Source organism: Danio aesculapii, chromosome 15 (assembly GCF_903798145.1).
Source record: "Danio aesculapii chromosome 15, fDanAes4.1, whole genome shotgun sequence".
Taxonomy (NCBI): domain Eukaryota; kingdom Metazoa; phylum Chordata; class Actinopteri; order Cypriniformes; family Danionidae; genus Danio; species Danio aesculapii.
Window position 1 is genome coordinate 14005869 of NC_079449.1, and position 19739 is coordinate 14025607.

The window sequence follows — 19739 nt, forward strand, 5'->3', positions numbered from 1 at the left end:
TGCATGTGCTTTTGTATTATTATTATTGTTATTATTATTATTATTTATATACTGATATGACATATAGCTTTTTGAAGAAATATGGCTGGATCTGAAGGTTATTGAAGATGATTAATATAAAAAACAACACTGTCAAAGCTTTTGATGTTCAGGAAAGAGATCCAGAAGAAAAATAAGGATATTATTAGGATAAAATGATGCAGTGTTTAACTATGGGTTTATCCGTATGAAAGGAGAAGGTTGTATTACAGAAAGGTTAATAAGTTACAACAGCCACTCCCTGTAGATTGTCGAAATATTTGCTTATGGATATGAATTTAGAGCAGACGATTAAAACCTTTTTGTACATGATTATTTTAGATTTTTAGTAGTTTTAATGGTCAGATTTATTTAAAAAATGTATTTGTAGTTTTATAAGCTTCATTTTGTCCCTCATAAAGTTCATCAGGTTGTTTAATGTATAGCCAGCAGTCAATGATTGTTTATTTCCAGTCATTCGTAAGTTTCGCCTAAAGCTCCTGAATGATTAGAAATTAGCTGTTAGTCAATGAGTAACTATAGTAGTAAAATCAGCTGTAGACAGAAATCTCCTTTCCTTAACCAGAAATCCATCTGTCCTTGTGTTGTATGGTCACGTTTGATTACATTATGGTGTTTTTCCGATACCCCCAAGCACAACAGTTGATCTTGATGAAGATTTCGAAGGTAATCTAGGCCTGAAGATAATTATAGGTCATTGCCTTTTCTTGTAACTTTCTAGACATCACCGATTTAGATTTTTGATTTCTTGCTTAAATACTGTTAGCTGTGGCCAACTTAAAAGGTCCAGTGAAATTAAGATAAGATGTTACTATCAGTATTTTAGTGTTCAAGGATATCTATAAGCCAGTGTGCTCCAAAACAGTGACACAATTTTTGTTTAGAAGAGTTAAAACTGATAGAAACATGTAAAGCTTGACACTTTCCCATAAATGGATCAACGCTTTTTTTTTCTCATTTTTAATTTCTCATCAAATTTTGACCAATGAAATGCTCTCTAGTATCTGACATGCCCCTCCCCCTAAAAGACACTTCTCATTTAATGTGTTTGAGCTCAGCCACTGTCACTGATAGAGTAGTGATAAAACGCTATTGGCTGTTTTTTAATAGGGGAGGAGCTACTTTGTCCCGCCTTTCGAAAGCACTTCACGCGACTTTTAAGTCTATCTTTTCAAAACGCACATCTTAAAAATATATGTATTTTCAAATTTCGATGTTCTGTATCAACCCAGTCTCTCTTTAAATTATTTTATTTTTTTTGGAAAATTCAAAATGGTAAAAATAAGCATGAAAAAACTTAAAGGGGTAGTTCACCCAAAATTACCTCATTATTTATTCTCCCTCATGTAGCTCTGAACTTTTATTAAATACTTTCTTGCGGGTTGCTGGTACCCATTCACTTCCATAGTAGGAAAGTCATTGGGTGCAAGCGACCAGCGAGAAAGAGGCTCATAAAATATCTTCTTTTGTGAAATAAGGTGAGTAAGTGATGACAGAATTAAAAAAAAATTTAATCAACCTTCTCTTTAAAGGCTGATTTATACTTCTACGTCAAATGAGCGATATGACCCATAGCACATGCCTTACGAGTAGTCATGCTCTTAAACTTTTGCATGCTGTTCGTCTTGCTCTGCAGTAACACTTCCGAAACTCTAGCTGGCAGTAGGTTTTATGTTCCTCTGTGTCGAGTTTCTTCATGGGTGTTTTGTTTTTTTTGAATGTTACCTGAGGTCCCGTTTTGCTATGGTTACGCCTTCTGTCCATATCACCCCGGAATTTTCGCGCCCCAAAAACAGCGTTTTGGAAATGCTAAAGAGGTCATTTTGGTTTTAAAACGCTGCTGCTCTCTGTCAGTGTGGGTGGGGAAAATGGAGGCATCTGAAAACGAAGACGAGGCTGCAGACATTCGCGCTACTTGATTGGGGTTTTTTTTTCAATATGAAGTACACAAAGTTCAGTCTTGCATCCTTTCCTTGTAAGTTCAGACTCTGCAAGTTTGATATGGAAAATAAACTCCTGAGGACACGTGAGGGAAATCTTCAAAGGGAACAGTGTACTTAATGTAGCCAGATGTGAATGACTTTATAGTTTTATTATCTTAACAATAATATGAAAACATTTTATAAGGAACTGCCTATTTTCATTTTGATATTAACAATATCAACAACAGACAGCAAAAATGTTAAGGCATCAAATAGCTACATATTCATATCACTGTCATGTTCACTATATGCAAATTTATGACAAAACGGAGCCTTTAACATCACTGCCGCCCATTATTTTTATTGAAAAATACTAAAACATACCCTGTTTCTTTTGCTGATTATTAGTTTTAATAATCAATAATGGCAACTAATAAATGTATAATATATAATATTGCTCATTCTAAGGTGGGAACCGGCGGACGTGCAACAACTTTAATGATAAGGTAAACGCAAAACAAAGGTTTCCATCTGGAGCTTCTTCACAGGACTGGACACTTGTAAACACTCCCTGTAATGGGCTCGCTGCTCTCCCTTGGCTTTCAGCCCCGCCCACACTCATCATCGCCGACCAATCACAAAGCTTGCGCTACTCGTAGTCATGTAGCTACGTTTTTTGAGAGGTGCGCGTTAGCATTGGTTGAGCCACTGCAAGGGGTATACGACCGGCCATACGCTTTATGCAGAAGTAGAAATCAGTCTTAAGCACGTCTGACCCTCTAGAATCTTAACCGTCAATCAATTGTAAGCAGATCATACATTTGTGCAATACAATTGTGCAAATTGCTTTGTATGGAAGGCCATTGTGCACAAAATTAATAATGAAATTTGATTTTGTCAACACGCACAGTCTGTCTGTCAAGGGATCAACAAGCACAAAAGCCAATGAAATGGCTTTATTTAAGCATATGAGTTTCTCATAAGTTTCTTTATTCTGTTAGTATCCATGTTATCCATAGTAGGAAAACAGTGGAATACTATGGACGTCAATAGCTAGTTTTCCGGCTTTCTTCAAAACATCTTAATTTATGTGTAACAGAAGAAAGAAGAGCAGACAGGTTTGTGACAAGTGGTGTAAGAGGAAACCTTTTTGTGTGAACTATCCCTTTAAAACTTTTGGCCCCAACTGCCTTCCATAAAACCAAATTTACACATTTCAATTAACTTTTGTCCCTGATGGCCTTCCATAATTCATTGTCTATAAATTCAAAATGTAAAAAAGTGAATGCAAAGTTATTCAACAGTCCTTTTATTCAGGAATAGATCAAACAAGCTGGTTCCCCAAGTTTACAAAACCTTCTCTAATGCTTTTATAATAATGAATCACCGTCCATTGTTCAAACCTGCAATCAGAAATACCTATAGTACACCTTTAACCGCTACTCAACCTTTGCCCTACAATCTAAAAACAGCCTGGAAATGTGATTCCCAAAGTGCTCATTTAGCAAAGCTGGTAATCCAGAGAGGTTTCTATAGAGGTTTTTTTTTGACAGCAACTCTCAATACAAGATAAAAGTAAGGTAATGATGGGTATGCATGTGATCAAGTGAAGTTGCTCACGCCACAACAAACCTTTATTACTGATATAAACAACATTTTCATATGCTGGAATGGGAGTGTTTCCTTCTCCCTTATCAGACAATATAAATGCGTATGTGTGTGTGTGTGTTTTGAATAACATTAACCTAGTCACTTAATACATCAACAGCTTCCTAGGATCTTGATAAACGTCCTCATTATTCCAGTTTAAATGGTGTCGATTTCCAGTTATGTGTCCTAGAGTAATGCATTCATTGGAATCCATTACAACATATATGATATTTACTCCCACACTCTATAATTTTCTGATTTTATTCATTTGATTTAAATTTTTAAGACTCATGGTGACACTTTAATTTAAGGTGATATGCATTCAGAAAATTATTGCTGCTTGGTTAAACTACTGATTTAAAATGAGCTGAATCGACACAATTCTTGAGTTTTCTGGGACAGCTTAAGTGTTTTTTGTTCAATCCACTTAAATTTGTAAAAACGATCAAGTTAACTTAATCGATTTGTGTTGGGACAACATAAAGGAATTGTGTGAAACCCTGAATTTTATATAGTATAGTGTTTCATGTGATTGCTATAGTACTTACAATGAATTAAACGTAATTACATTTAAATAACCCTAAAGCTAACCCACATTCTAATATCAACCATATAGTAAGTCCAATACATGTAATTAACTAATATTACTCAGTAGCTAAATAAATAATTACACTGTAACTTTGTCACCTTAAATAAAAAAGTGTAACCAGATTTATTTGCATGATTTCAGCAATGTGGGAAATGCTGAAGAAAATCTGTAGCAAACCATTTTAACATTTAATCTATAAACCATATTAGCATCCATTCATTCATATATCCATCTATTGTTTTGTTCCACGCATCCATCATTTTGTTCCATCCATCCATTATTTTGTTCCAGCGATCCATCCATCCATTATTTTGTCCCATCCATCGATAGATCCATCCATTATTTTGTTCCATCCATCCATCCATGGTTTTGTTCCATCCATCCATTGATCTATCCATCCATTTAACCATCGATAAATCCATCCATTATTTTGTTCCACCCATCCATCCATCCGTCCATCCATCCATTTTTTTTGTTCCATCCGTCCATCCATCCATTTTTTTGTTCCATCCGTCCATCCATTATTTTGTTCCATCCATCATCCATTATTTTGTTCCACCCATCAATCCATCCGTCCATCCATCCATTATTTTGTTCCACCCATCAATCCATCCGTCCATCCATCCATTATTTTGTTCCACCCGTCCATCCATCCATTCATCCATTATTTTGTTCCATCCATCCATCCATTATTTTGTTCCATTCATCCATTATTTTGTTCCACCCATCCATCCATTCATCCATTATTTTGTTCCATCCATCCATTATTTTGTTCCACCCATCCATCCATTCATCCATTATTTTGTTCCATCCATCCATCCATTATTTTGCTCCACTCATCCATCCATCCATCCATTATTTTGTTCCATCCATCCATCCATCATTTTGTTCCATCCATCTATTCATTATTTTGTTTCATCCATCGATAAATCCATCCATTATTTTGTTCCACCCATCCATCCATCCGTCCATCCATCCATTTTTTTTTGTTCCATCCGTCCATCCATTATTTTGTTCCATCCATCATCCATCCGTCCATCCATCCATTATTTTGTTCCACCTGTCCATCCATCCATTCATCCATTATTTTGTTCCACCCATCAGTTCATCCATCCATTATTTTGTTCCATCCATTATTTTGTTCCATTCATCCATTATTTTGTTCCATCCATCCATCCATTATTTTATTCCACCCATCCATCCATTCATCCATTATTTTGTTCCATCCATCCATCCATTATTTTGCTTCACCCATCCATCCATCCATCCATCCATTATTTTGTTCCACCCATCCATCCATTCATCCATTATTTTGTTCCATCCATCCATCCATTATTTTGCTTCACCCATCCATCCATCCATCCATTATTTTGTTCCATCCATCCATCCATCCATCCATCCATCCATCCATTCATTATTTTGTTTCATCCATCGATAAATCCATTCAGTATTTTGTTCCATCCATCCATTCATTATTTTGTTCCATCCATTCATTATTTTGTTCCATCCGTGAGCATGAAAAAATGGCGGATGTAGTACGTCCGAATTCCATTCATACTTCTTACAATCATACTGTATAGAATGTACTTTTCAACGGCTGAGTAGTAAGTTTAAATTCAAATACAGTACCTACTGAGTAGTAGGCGGATTCGGACGCAGCCCATCTCTCCTTAACCAAACACACCTCATTCAGATAATTTGTTCATTAGCAGAGACTGAAAGACCTGTAATGGGTGTGACAGACAAATGAGACCTCCAAACGAAGTGGATGCAGTGCTGGTGGTCCTCCAGGAACGTGGTTGAGAAACACTGCTTTAAATAATACTACAGATTAACTATCACATTAAGTACAAAATTAGTCACTGACAATAGAGCACTATAAGTACATTATGAAATGTGCACTAGGTGGACTAACAAATGTATATTTAGTGTATTACTTTTTAATCTGGGAATGTATTATTGTTATTTATTAAATAAGTGTATTTATTTGTACAGTATTATAATACAGATATTATTTTAGGTCAGCTTGATGGTGTGTCAAAATAGCACAGTTGAGTACACTTAGTTTATTGTAAGTTCACTTAATAGTACTAAAGATTAACTATTAGTACATTAAGTACAAAATTAGGCACCGAAAATAGAAGACTTTAAGTTCATCCATATAGAACACTTTAAGTACATTGTGGACGTTAGTGCACTTTTTATCACCTGGGATATTACATTGCAAAAAATACCATATAATTATAAGATTCAATTCAATTAATCTTTATTTCTATAGCGCTTTTACGATGTAGATTGTGTCAAAGCAGCTTAACATAGAAGTTGTAGCACACTGAAACTGTGTCAGTCCAGTTTTCAGAGTTGAAATTAAGTTTAGTTCAGGTCAGCGTGGTTAAATTTCACTGCTGAAAGTCCAAACACTGAAGAGCAAATCCATCAATGCGCAGCTCCACAAGTCCCAAACCAAGCAAGCCAGTGCGACAGTGGCGAGGTACAAACTTCACCAATTGACAAAAGTGAAAGAAAAAAAACCTTAAGAGAAGGCTCAGTTGGGCATGACCAATTCTTCTCTGGCCAAACTCCTTTTGCAGAGCTGCAGTCTAAGTGCCGAGGGCTAAAGAACACTGGACATCCATCGTGGAGAAGCTGCAGGTGTGTGTAGGTCACCGGCAGGTGTTTAGGCTGGCCCTTCAGGATCAATGTGGGTCAGAAAGTTTGCACATTCTGAGCGAATGAATAGCATGGATATGTTTACTACACACAGAGTCAAACATGCGTGATGCTTGTGGTATTTTTAGTGTTTGTCGTCTCACTATATGGTGATATAAACATTTGACACGGTCAAACTGTGGGTTAACATAAATATAATAAGAGTTTAAGAATTAGTGGAAAAAAAGTATAATATTGTACAGCACTTATGAAAATATAAACAGAATTTGAAGAAGAACGTAAAACTTCCCTGAAAATATATAGATTTTGTATTTATTTTTATTTATTTTCTTGTTAAATTAAATACATTGCATGATTTCGAGAATTCAACATGCTTTTTGGTCACTGAAATAACCTTTAGTGCTATATTAATATAAAGCAGAAAAAAATACTTTTTAAAAACATTTTAGAAATGTAAAGCGCATTTTTAGGTTTGGATTATGACTAGTTTTCGACTTGTTCTGGTAAGTATTCTACCAATCACATTGACCATTATGCATCATCATCATTATTATTATTATATTATTATTAATATTTGCATGACCGATATCTTTCTTTTTTTTCCAGCAATAATTAAACCGGATTTCATTCAAGGTCAGCAGAGATGATGGAAAAAATAAAGCATATGTACATTAGTCACTGGATTCCTCGCATTCAGACTGTTGTAAATGGCAGCAAGACAAGTTTAGCAGGTATGACAGGCGGGAAGAAGGCGGAGAGGAAACACACACAGAAGAGGTGGAGACACATGGCTTATGTTAACTAACTGATGATGAAAACCCTAGCGAACGGGTTGAGGAAGTCAGAATGAAGAGCGGGTTGAATACATTTCACATCTTTATTGGATGAACAGTGGGAAAAATGAGCCACTCCAAAACATCAGGGCTCAACTGATCTTCAGCTCAGGTAGTTTGCATGGTTTTTCTACTCTTAGTTCACTTGTAAAATCACTTTAACTTTTTAAGGATGTGCACTTCTGTAATGTGTCTTCAGCATGCAAATGTTGGGAGTTAAGTAGTCATTAGTATACAAATGTTAAGGGGGTGTTCATGTCAATAATAGGCTTATATAATAATATATATTGACCATGTTTTTTAGGAGAAAAGTTTTATCTATTAGTGGTTTTGCATGTTAGTTTCAGTAGCTCAAAACACACTGATTATTTTTTTATTTTTTTTGTAAATTCTGTTATCCAGAACATTCATTCAGAATTTTTGTGTATATTTTCATGATATAATAAGCATTTTTTGTATCATTTTTATCATTTATATACATATATATATATATATATTTTTTTTTTTCAGATTTAAAAAAAATTATATTTACCTGATTACATTTTTTTCCTAATTTAATTTTTTGTAGATTTATTTTATTGCTCGTTATTGATTTTATGGTTTATATTAAAACTATTATGTTTAGTAATGTGTTGAAAAAAATCTCTCCGCTAAACAGAAATTGGGGCAAAAAATAAACAAATAAACAAAAATAAACAGGGGGGCTAATAATTCAGGAGGGCTAATAATTCTGACTTCAACTATATATATATATACATATTATATATATATATATATATATATATATATATATATATATATATATATATATATGTATGTACGTGTGTATATATATGTGTATGTGTGTGTATATATATATGTATGTGTGTGTATATATATATATATATATGTGTATGTATGTGTGTATATAAATATGTGTATGTATGTGTGTATATATGTGTATGTGTATGTATATATATGTGTATGTATGTATGTGTATATATATATATATATATATATATATATATATATATATATATATATATATATATATATATATATATATATATATATATATATATATGATTTTTTTTTTTACTAATTTAATTTTCAAGTATCATTTATATATTTTTATTGTTTATCATTTATATTTATTTATATATTGTTATCGTTATATATTGTTTTTATTTTTTCTAGATTTTTTTTATATATTTTTTATTACTCATTATTGATTTAATATTTATCATTTATATATATATATATATATATATATATATATATATATATATATATAATTTAATCACTTTCTTCTTTTATATTTCTTTTATTTTTTCTAGATTTATTTTTATTGCTCATTATTGACTTTAATTATATATAAAATTATATATATATATATATATATATATATATATATATATATATATATATATATATATATATAAATAAAATAAATACATTTTTTCTTGATAGATTTTTTATTGTTTATTATTGATTTTATATTTTATCAGTTAGTTATATATATATTTTTTTATATATATATTAATTTATTATTATTATTTTTTTCTATAAATTTTGTGTTAAATTTAATAAAACAATCTCAGTTGATGTCAATCTATTTATGCTATAATTAGCCTGATAAACAAAGCTAGAAAGAAATTCCTGCAAAATAATATAAAAAAACAAAAGTGTGACGATGTGCCTCACATGTGTCTCTCGCATAAATAGGGTGTGTTATTGTGGCAGGTCTCAACTGACTAGATCTGGTTTGTGTCAAACCCGTGGGTGTGTGTGTATTCGTTTAAGTTTGGGAAGTCATTTACACCAAATTATACTAACAAACAAATGCGTTCTGAAGAAGAACTGGTTCTGCTTGTGAATTATATTTAAGAAATTAAGAAATGTTTTGATAAAAGCAGATAGTGTTGCAGAAACACAGAAGTACAAAAAGTAAAGGACTATTTTGATTTCAAACTTGACCTGGATTTTTTTACATTTATTTGACTCATTGTGTTTATTAATCATTCATTTTGAGGTCACGTTTTGTTTTTTAGAAATTCCATCTTGCCGTGACTCAGTTAAAGCTTAACCATAAGCATACAGAATGAAACTGGCACCTCACTGTAAACCTTGATATTCTGGTTTACGTGCCAGCACAGTCAGACAAAGTTTGCTTTAATTTCAAAACAATCCATTTAAATGTTAGTTAGCACTTGGAAGATTTTACAATCGAATGCAATGTTGTGTTTATTCAGCAACGGGTGATCATAAACTACTTCAGTCTCTTGTAATGTTCACGCACTTTGATCAGTAACAAAATAATAACCACTGTATGGACGTTTCAGGAAGTTTCAAATGTTAATAGCTGTCACGTTTAACAGATTGGTGAATGTTATTGTTGGCTGATTGTATGTGTACACGATAGAGGGCTTGCGAGTTTGTTCAGTGTTATCAATAGCATAATTATGCAAATAAGAACAGTAGTGTGCGCTTTACGAATGCACGAGGTTACCTGAGCATCGCAAAATATGTAACCAGATATTAACATATGAACGCTTGACATGAAATAGTAGGCAATGGAAGAACTGGCAAGGGTATATTGAGCTTTCAGGCATTGTATTTTAACAATCTTGAGGAAAAGGCTTGCTTTTTGTTGAGTATCATACACTCAAAAACATTATTTTGCTTAAACTACTTACTTAAAATGATTTGAAAACACAATTCTTAAGATTTTTTGGGGGGACAACTTGATTTTTTATGTTCAATTTACTTAAATTTGTAAAAACAATTAAGTTACCTTAATCAGTTTGTGTTGGGACCAAAAGATTTTGACAATGTATGTAATGCATCAAGCTTTTATGCCATAAAAACCACCTTAGTTTTTGAAGGTGCCATCCATTACACCATAGCCCATCCTTAAGGCTACTCATACCACCAAATCTGTCTCCAACTTTACCCTTATCCCATTTCAATTGCACCAAAGATATTGTCCAATTTAAACACAATAAGTACATTACACTTATTTTTTGATGTAAGATCCTAGTAGTAAAGTGGGACCCAAAACTAGATCCAAACGTTGAATGGCAGAGTGCATGTAGTAGGTTGTGTAAAGTTTTAATCATGTTTGGAATTCCTAGCATCAAATATCCACCAAATATGATAGAGTAGGAATAGCCCTGCATGGGTTAATGATTTCAATTGTGAAAGACAACCGTTGGGGCAAACTCAGAGCCATTCAAGGCTTATAACAGAATTAAATGGAAAAACAAGCTATATAAACTACTGCATAACCAACTAAACTCGTGTTCTCGTTCCACTTGACTGCTAAAGGTACAATTTAGTTTGCAGTCTCCACCCTTGAGTTACATATTTGTAAACTTTGGTGACCTAAGCTCATTCTTATGCAAGGAAAAAGCTCTTAAAGTCATTCAGAACTTTAAGTCTCTGTTGTGTTATGAATATAGCCTTTTTATTGGCTTTGATGGTTCTACGAACAACCCTTAAATTCCAAGTCTGTGTGAAATCAAAATATACTGTATTTATTTTGCTAGCACACATTGTTATTCTTTAAGTGAACAATTAATCACTGCAATTGTTTTGCTGATCTTCAATCAAAGTCTAAGCATTTGCTTCTACATTTTGGAGTGGCGGTCATTCTCTATTGACGTCAGTTGACAGTTTTAGCCACAATATTCTTAACCACGGCCTTCTTGCCAATGATTCACAAAAATACTCTGCCCACAACTCAATATTCGATTTCCGTTGGAAGCATATAAACATACTGAAGTAAACTCTACATCAACTTCCAATTCACACACACTTTAAAGGTTCAAAAATATATATCGATACTATAGAGGAAGTATTTCGGTTCTTTGGAAAACTTTGGAGTGACCTGTTCTTTAAATCAGTGGTACCCGGTTATAGTCTTCGGGACCGCCCACCCTGCACATTTTGTATGTCTTCCTTACTTAACACACCTGATTCAGATCATCAGCTCATTAACATAAACGGATCCTTGTGTATTAAATAAGAGAGAGAGACAAAATTTACAGGGCAAGGGGTCCCGGGGATTGGTGTTCTGTCAATTCATCCTACTTTGACTGATTGTCCTACCTCTTATTCAAAAAGTAGGAAGCACATTTTGATGACGCAATATGCTACCCATCAGATTTTGCTCCCAGTGTAAATTTTAATGTGGGGAAGTGTTATATGAAGCTGTAATATTGCCCTAACCTACCTAATCCCTAACCCCCAGAAACATTCAAATACAGTGTTTGTAGCATAATCTGATGGGTAGGATGAAATGTCAGGGCACTGGAATTGGGAACCAGTGATTGAAAGAACCAACTTGTTCTTGTTGTTTCAATTGAAAAAACTTGTTTCTTAGTCTGAACAACAGTTTTTTTAATATATATATTTTAAAGAATGTCTTCCCACCATAAAGATCCTTTTGTAGAATGTGAAGTTTCCAAGAATGTTAAAGGTTCTTCATAAAACCACTGCTTTTGGACTTTAAATCATACTGTATCTCATTGTCTTTAATTACTGATTAATATTAATATTGCCTTAAATTAGGAGTGTCCAAACACGCCCTGGTGGGCCGGTGTCCTGAAGAGTTTAGCTCCAACCTTAGTCAAACACACCTAAACCAGCTAATCAAGCTATTACTAGATATACTAGAAACCTCCTGTCAGGTGTATTCAAGCAAGTTGGAGCTAAACTCAGCCGGACACTGACCCTTCAGGACCGAATTTGGACACCCCTGCCCTAAATGGTTCCTATGACGTTGCCCACTTTTGGAACCTTTTTTTTCTCAATTACACTATCAGTTGTACTTCTAATTGATTTTGTATTGCTCCATCTTCCCCCACAGGCATCTCTGCACAGCACTTCCACTTTACTGTTAATCAGCTCGTACACCTCTATGATGGGTGACAGGAGGGAGAAACCACAGAGCAGCAGAAAAGGGTCCAACGTCAAGCCGAAGCTTGAAAGCAAGGGCAGCTTAAACCTGGGAACTTCAGAGCAGCGACATAGGGCTGACAAGCCTATCAGGAGAAGCCGCAGCAATGACACGGAGAACCGGCGGCGTGAAGGCAGCCGAGGCAGAGAACGGGACCGAAGAGATGAAGGAAGATCACAGCGGGGACGCAGCGAGGAGGGGCGGAGGCGAGGCCACAACCCCGAGCCTGGACACCAAAAGACGGAGCGTCCCAAAGACGACCTGCAAGACACTGAGTGCATCGTATGCTTCTGCAACTTCGACAACGTCTTCAAAACCCCAAAGTTACTTTCTTGTGGACACACGTTCTGTCTGGAATGCCTGGCTCGAATAAATGTAAACTCTCCGGAGATCAAAACTCTGACTTGTCCAATTTGTAGAGAGGTGACAGAAATCCGACATGGCCGAGACCTGCCACATTTGTTAAATAACGAAGCCATTTTTCGGCAACTTCCAAGTGAAATGCAAAGGGCGCTTTCTGTGCGCTTCAAGCGCAGCAAGGGCAAACTCGTCCTCAAGAATCCTCCACCAAACAACTCCATTAAGACCACTTTAAATCTGCCGGTGTTGAAGAAGAAAGAGGAGCAGGCTGGAAGTAATGCTATTGGAACTATGGAGGAAGGTCTCGGTCAGGCGACTATGATCAACGTGGGAAGGCCTCCAAACAGAATGAGGGGTCGCATGAGGAGGGTAATGTACTCCAGTCAGTGCTATTACGCCGTAGTGGCAGCCATTATCGCCATCACTGTGGCTCTAATGATGGTGGGCATCTTCACCTTTGTGGTGATGCCTAACTTGCAAAGACCAATTACCAAGCCATTACAGAACCAAACTGGAAGCAGTGCGGTTCAAGCTGATTTTTCGCCTTGAGGGATGAGGAAACTCAAAACACTTGGGTAGGATGACTTGCATAGCAAAACAAGATTCTTGGAAGCTTTTGCATTGTATACAGCACTGCCCTTTTTGTTTGCTTTTGTCTGAGATGCTTCAGGCAGACTCCATAGGAATTAACTGGAAAAACTTGAACGTGATGCACTCTGTTGTTTGTTGAGCACAGATATATGCAGACAGTTGTTTTAAGAGCAAGAGGGAACAATGGAACGATGACATCCACTCTGACCTATAATGATCTGTATTGTAAAAGTATGAATCAATGGGGATTGTTTCGTTAGGGCTGGAAAATGTTGTACTTTATTCTTATAAAAGAACTGTATATTTTTCATGCACCTGAATGTGCTACTTCTCTATGGTTTGCGGTATTAAGATCGAAGGATAAAAATGTGACACCTCATCAATGCAAAAAATATGCTTCTAAAACTGTACAAGACAACACAAATGTAAGCTCATAAATGTTCTTTGTCATGTTGGAAACACATTTAATACATGTGTACTATTCTTTGACTTGTGCTGCACATAATGTATTTTCATAGTTTTTTAATCACATGCACAAACAGGGAAATGTCACAGTGAAAATAATAATATACAAAATAAATGTTCTTCCATGTCTAAAAGGAAAATGAAACCTCTGTTACAGGAAACATCTGCTTTGTGTCTTTATAGACTGATGCATAGCTTGTCACCTTCTAAATCCTTAAATGAAGCATAAACATAAGATCTCATGTGTATCAGTGGTTTACTATCATAAATAAGAGTTAAAACTTGCATAGGTGATATAACTTAATGAACAAAACAAAAAGCCCTGTTGCGGGCACAAAACAATCTTAAATGAAAGTAACCTACCTTAAATAGTTTTAATAACAAACTAAAAGGGGATGAAAATAATTCCAATACACACATTTGGGCACAGAAAGTCAAGAAAGTCTGCTAAAGTTCAAACTGAGCGTCAGGAGGAAGAAAGGAGATTTAAGTGAATTTGAATATGATGTGGTTGTTGTTGACAGGCTGTTTCGAGTATTTCAAAAACTGCTGATCTATAAGTAGGTGAAGGATGCTACTGCAGTATACTAGTTCAAGACAGTGTTGCAGTGTGCTTTAACATTCATTACCGGTGTTGTAAATACTACTAGGCTATAGTACACTTTATGGTTCAACTTAGCGTATAGTATTTACTACCGCTCGAGCTTTTTTCTTCGTGATTTCTGAACAGAAAATAGCCCAAATCATAAGTATTAAGCGTTATATATGAAGAAAAGAAGTGTTTAAAAACGCCTGACAGATTTGACGAGCTAGGTACAGTCCGAAAAAGTACTTACTTCACAAAAAGTATTGCCTATAGTAATGAAAGCATATGATGCTTTTAAAAATAACCAACTTTCACACCGTGTACACGAGGGGGGCATGTGAAGTGCACGCTCGTCCCCACAGCAGGACACTTGAATAACCAACACCCCTCGACCTGACGCAAGTTTGTAGGAAGACTCTCCACATGATCAAACTCAACGCTTCCCAGTCAAAATTGCATGCTGGGGTCTCGTTTCCCCCTTTCTACGCCATACAAACGAATTCATTTGGAGTTATTGGTGTTTGGAGTCTCAAAAGCACATCTGCAATGGCTTCGACGCCCTCCGCTTCAGCCCTCTCAGCGGTTCTACGCTGTCAGCGGAACCTCCTCGCCCGAAAACAACCGAACAAGAAGCGGCCTCCGGCGGCGGGGTACGGGCTCGGGATGACGGCACACGGAGATTCGCTCAAGGTTTATTTTCGGGGACTTATATTTAACGGGACGCGAGTGGACATTCCAGGAGTTTTGTCCGCGACCGCGCGACTTTCTCAAACGGGACGTTGGGGGAAAACTTCGCTCAGAAATAGTGAAGGCGTCAAAAACACCCCGAAGACTGACAGCAGAATGTTAACTGCCAAAGTATTAAAGACGAAACATATGTCGGACTATAGTTCTGCCTTCAAATCTCAATCTTATAACGTTTTACCTCTTCCCCTGGATGGCACGTTACGAAAACAAAACTTGGATCACAAAACTTACATTACTTGTCGTATTTGTGTAGTTTGCGCTCATAGTATGAGCTTACTGAACCACACTAATATAAACTCGTTGTTTTCACATGGATTGCTGTGTTTTTTGAGGGATACGCTGATGTATTTCACTACTGCAGTGGCAGACAGCGTGCGGACGCAACTGAACATGAACCAGCTTCATCCGGATGTAAGTTGTCACTAATGTGGGTTAAAGAGGTCACAGGAATGTAATTCTATACAGAATAGATGACACCTCCACCTTAAAGTGACTCCGGCTATTTCTGGTAAACCCAAAGTTAACTTTATAGTGTTACAAATACATAAATAGGTTACCTGCAAGATCTAGTGGCAAATAGGTGAATTGCACAACTGACCTCAATACGTTATAATAACAATGTTAATTGTTTTATAATGTAATTTGAGCTAATAATAATAGATTATGTGAGGGCATGCAATTCAAAATTAACAATAGCATGGTTTTCTTAAATAAAATTACTCCCAACGTGAAAAAATACTATAGTAATAGCCTACTACAGTGTTTTTGAATCGTAGTAAAGTACTTGAATTATACTTCATGGTACAACAACTATATTGTATATAACAAAAAACAAGTAATTCTCTACAACTATATATATATATTATACACACACACCGTTGAAGTCAGAATTATTAGCCCCCTGTTTATTTTTTTCCCAATTTCTGTTTAACGGAGAGAAGATTTGTTCAACAAATTTTCTAAACATAATAGTTTGAAAAACTTTATAATAACTGATTTCTTTTATCTTTGCCATGATGACAGTAAATAATATTTTACTAGATATTTTTCAAGACACTTCTATACAGCTTAAAGTGACAATTAAAGGCTTAACTAGGTTAATTAGGTTAACTAGGCAGGTTAGGGTAATTAGGCAAGTTATTGTGTAATGTTGTTTTTTTCTGTAGACAGTCGAAAAAATAAGCTTAAAGGGGCTAATAATTTTGTCCCCAAAATGGTTTTTAAAAAAAATTAAAAACTGCTTTTATTCTAGCCAAAATAAAACAAATAAGACTTTCTCCAGAAGAAAAAATATTATCAGACATACTGTGAAAGTTTCCTTGCTCTGTTAAACATCATTTGGGAAATATTTAAAAAAGTGAAAAAAATTCAAAAGGGGGGCTAATAATTCTGACTTCAACTGTATATATCATACTACAATACACCACCACAGTTTACTCTAGTAAAAACTAAAGTATACTGCAGTGGCCTGTTAAATACAGTTTATCAGTTAATACTACAGTGTGCTGTAGAATTAAATAACATAATGTCATACAGTAGGCTATAATACACTTTACTATGTTTCAATTACACTATATTTTCAGTATTTTGTCACATGGTTCACCTTTAAATTATGCTGTATTTTATTTACTATAGCATATTTAGTCAATTTATATACATTCCAGGGTAAAGTTACTTTAAAAAGTTATATATTAAAATCATAAGTCACTTTAAAAAAGTTTTTTTGAAGGAAAGTATAATGTGAAAAAATGTATTGTGCTATTTTTTAGCGATTAAGATAGGCTTGTAATAGATTCCATTTAAAAGTAACTTTACCCAAAGCTGAATACTGCTGTTTGCAAACATCTTTATAAATGATGATGCTATTCTAAATCTCCTATTTTATTGTTTTGCAGTGTGATGAGTCAAGCGGATGCTTCAGATGTACCTCTAAACATTTTAGGGACCAGCCTAAGAGGAGCCAAACCTGAGGAATGAATGTTCTGATAAAGACTTTCTGCATGACATGCACTTCACAGTTCACACAGACGCACTTTCATAAATATACAGATGTCAAACATAAGACACCCATTTTGAATTCTGCATCAAATTACATTTAAAATTGTATATTTTTATTAGTTTATTTTAAATGCAAGTGCCTGCTTCAGTAGTCTTTAAATATAGACTTTTAATATGTCATCAACAGATTCTTGTTCAAAAGATGCCTGACAGGATGTAAACTGTAAACTATTGTTACACTTAATTACATTGTATTTATAGACTTTATGCTTGATTTGGCAGCATTTCGCAGCTGAATGTCCTCTTAGGGATAAAGAAATTGCTAATGTGCTGAACACAAGCAGCCTTTGTGATTATGTAGCTGTTTTTATGTTTAAACATACAGATAAGAAATGCTGTTAAGTGGACAGGAAATCAATGCTGCAGTGCATGTTTGACTTTTGGTCTGTAAATAAACAGACCACTTGTTTTAGTGGCCAAATCGCAGAAGTCCTGATATTCATTAAATAGCACTCTTGCTAATTAACAAAAACTGAATCAGATGGGATTTCTAAAGGATGATTTGAGTTTAAAGAAAGGTAACAAGGAGAACTTTAAGTGTCTGATATTTTAATTGATTGAATGATTTTACAGTCATTTTTAATCTTTCAGCTATTCACAGAATTATTTTCCGTGTGCAATTTAAATTAAATAACAGTGGTATTAAGTGCAGTTTAACTAAAAAAAAAGATGTCTCATAATATGAGATCATAAAAATATATAATTATAAAATATTGCATAGCATATCATTTCAAGTATCATATATTATCATAGGGTGCTGCAGTAGGTAGTGCTGTTGCCTCAAAGCAAGAAGGTCGCTGGTTCGAGCCTCGGCTGGGTCAGTTGGCGTTTCTGTATGGAGTTAGCATGTTCTCCCTGCGTTCGCGTCGGTTTCCTTGGGGTGCTTCGGTTTACACCACGGTCCAACATTAACAGCTCATGAATTCATGTTGGTTATATATAGCTTAAACTTAAATGTTAATAAATACATTAATTAACAACATGTACTAACACGTAATTAAGGTAGGTAATAATGTTTAGTTTACATATTAATACATCATTATTCAGGCATTTTTTAAGTGTTACCGATTTTTTAATAGGTTATCAAAATGGAAAACTTACTTGATTTACATTTTTTAAGACCAGTGACACTCCTAAATGAATATTTACATTTTCTGATCGTCAATATGAATGTGTGTTGTTCTACTTTTGGTTTAACATGTTTCTGAGTGAAACAAGATGACTTTTCATTTTCAAAATGTGATTCTTCTATAGCAGAGGTGCCCAAAGTAGGGTCTGCAGGCCAAAGTTGGCCCATGGTAACCTTTGATTTGGCCATTCCATCTGAAAAGAAAGGGAGAATGATGGGGAGGTAGTTGGGTGAGGGTGCTGTGGTGGCACAGTGGGTAGCGCTGTCGCCTCACAGAAAGAAGGTCACTGGTTTGAGCCTCGGCTGGGTCAGTTAGCATTTCTGTTTGCATATCTCCCCGTGTTCGTGAGGGTTTTCTCCGGGTGCTCCGGTTTCCCCACAAGTCCAAAGACTATAGGTGTGATTTAGGTGAATTGGGTAAACTAAATAGTCCTTAGTGTATGTGTGCGAATGAGAGTGTATGGCTTGCAGCTGGAAGGGCATCCACTGCGTAAAACATATTCTGGATAAGTTGGCGGTTCACTCCACTGTGGCGAGCCCTGATAAATAAAGGGACTAAGCCGAAAAGCTAATGAATAAATGAAATTAAATGACTCAATTAAATACTGTAAATGAATCAGACTGTGTAAATGCTGTCACTTGACAGATGCGTAAGACAACAGCAAGCAAATCAAAGTAAGCTCGACTAGTGTATTCAGCATTGAACTTGTGTTTTAAATGGGATTATGTTTTACTGTAATAAGTTCATTATAAAATATTGAAAATGATCCTGCATTAGTCAACATGATTTAAGCCACGTTTTCTAGTTATTTTTAAATATTTCTGAATAAATACACATATGTATTCGGCCCACAGCCCTCAATCTAGTCTGCTTTTTGGCCCTTTATAGGAACAAGTTTGGGCACCCCACTTCTAAAGGGTCACACATATTAAACTCGGTCAAAAACTCTCAACTTTAAAACTCAAACTCACAATCTACATATTAAGGTATACAAAATAGCTGTGTGCCTATTTCAAAACTATAACTTCCCATTCATGTTTAGCACACCGCACTTGGCTTCCCTAAATTGAGGCGGACACCTGTTTTTCCACTGTAAGTAGATCATCACGGCTAATAAATGTCGCGGGATAAGCATAATCACGACGAGGCCTTATAGCCCA

The 19739-nt window shown here is 35.2% G+C and overlaps 2 protein-coding genes across 2 annotated transcripts; both read left to right on the forward strand.

The window, feature by feature from the left end:
* Positions 1-7661: 7661 nt before the first annotated feature.
* rnf183 (ring finger protein 183) lies at positions 7662-14203 on the forward strand. Its single transcript, XM_056473291.1, has 2 exons — positions 7662-7815; positions 12553-14203. Exon 2 carries the CDS (start codon positions 12604-12606, stop codon positions 13549-13551), a length of 948 nt encoding a protein of 315 aa, XP_056329266.1. The 5' UTR covers positions 7662-7815; positions 12553-12603; the 3' UTR covers positions 13552-14203.
* A 752-nt stretch (positions 14204-14955) lies between these two features.
* LOC130241490 (uncharacterized) lies at positions 14956-17921 on the forward strand. The gene is made up of 2 exons (XM_056473292.1): positions 14956-15802; positions 17287-17921. Exons 1-2 carry the CDS (start codon positions 15068-15070, stop codon positions 17359-17361), a joined length of 810 nt encoding a protein of 269 aa, XP_056329267.1. The 5' UTR covers positions 14956-15067; the 3' UTR covers positions 17362-17921.
* The last annotated feature ends 1818 nt before the right edge of the window (positions 17922-19739 follow it).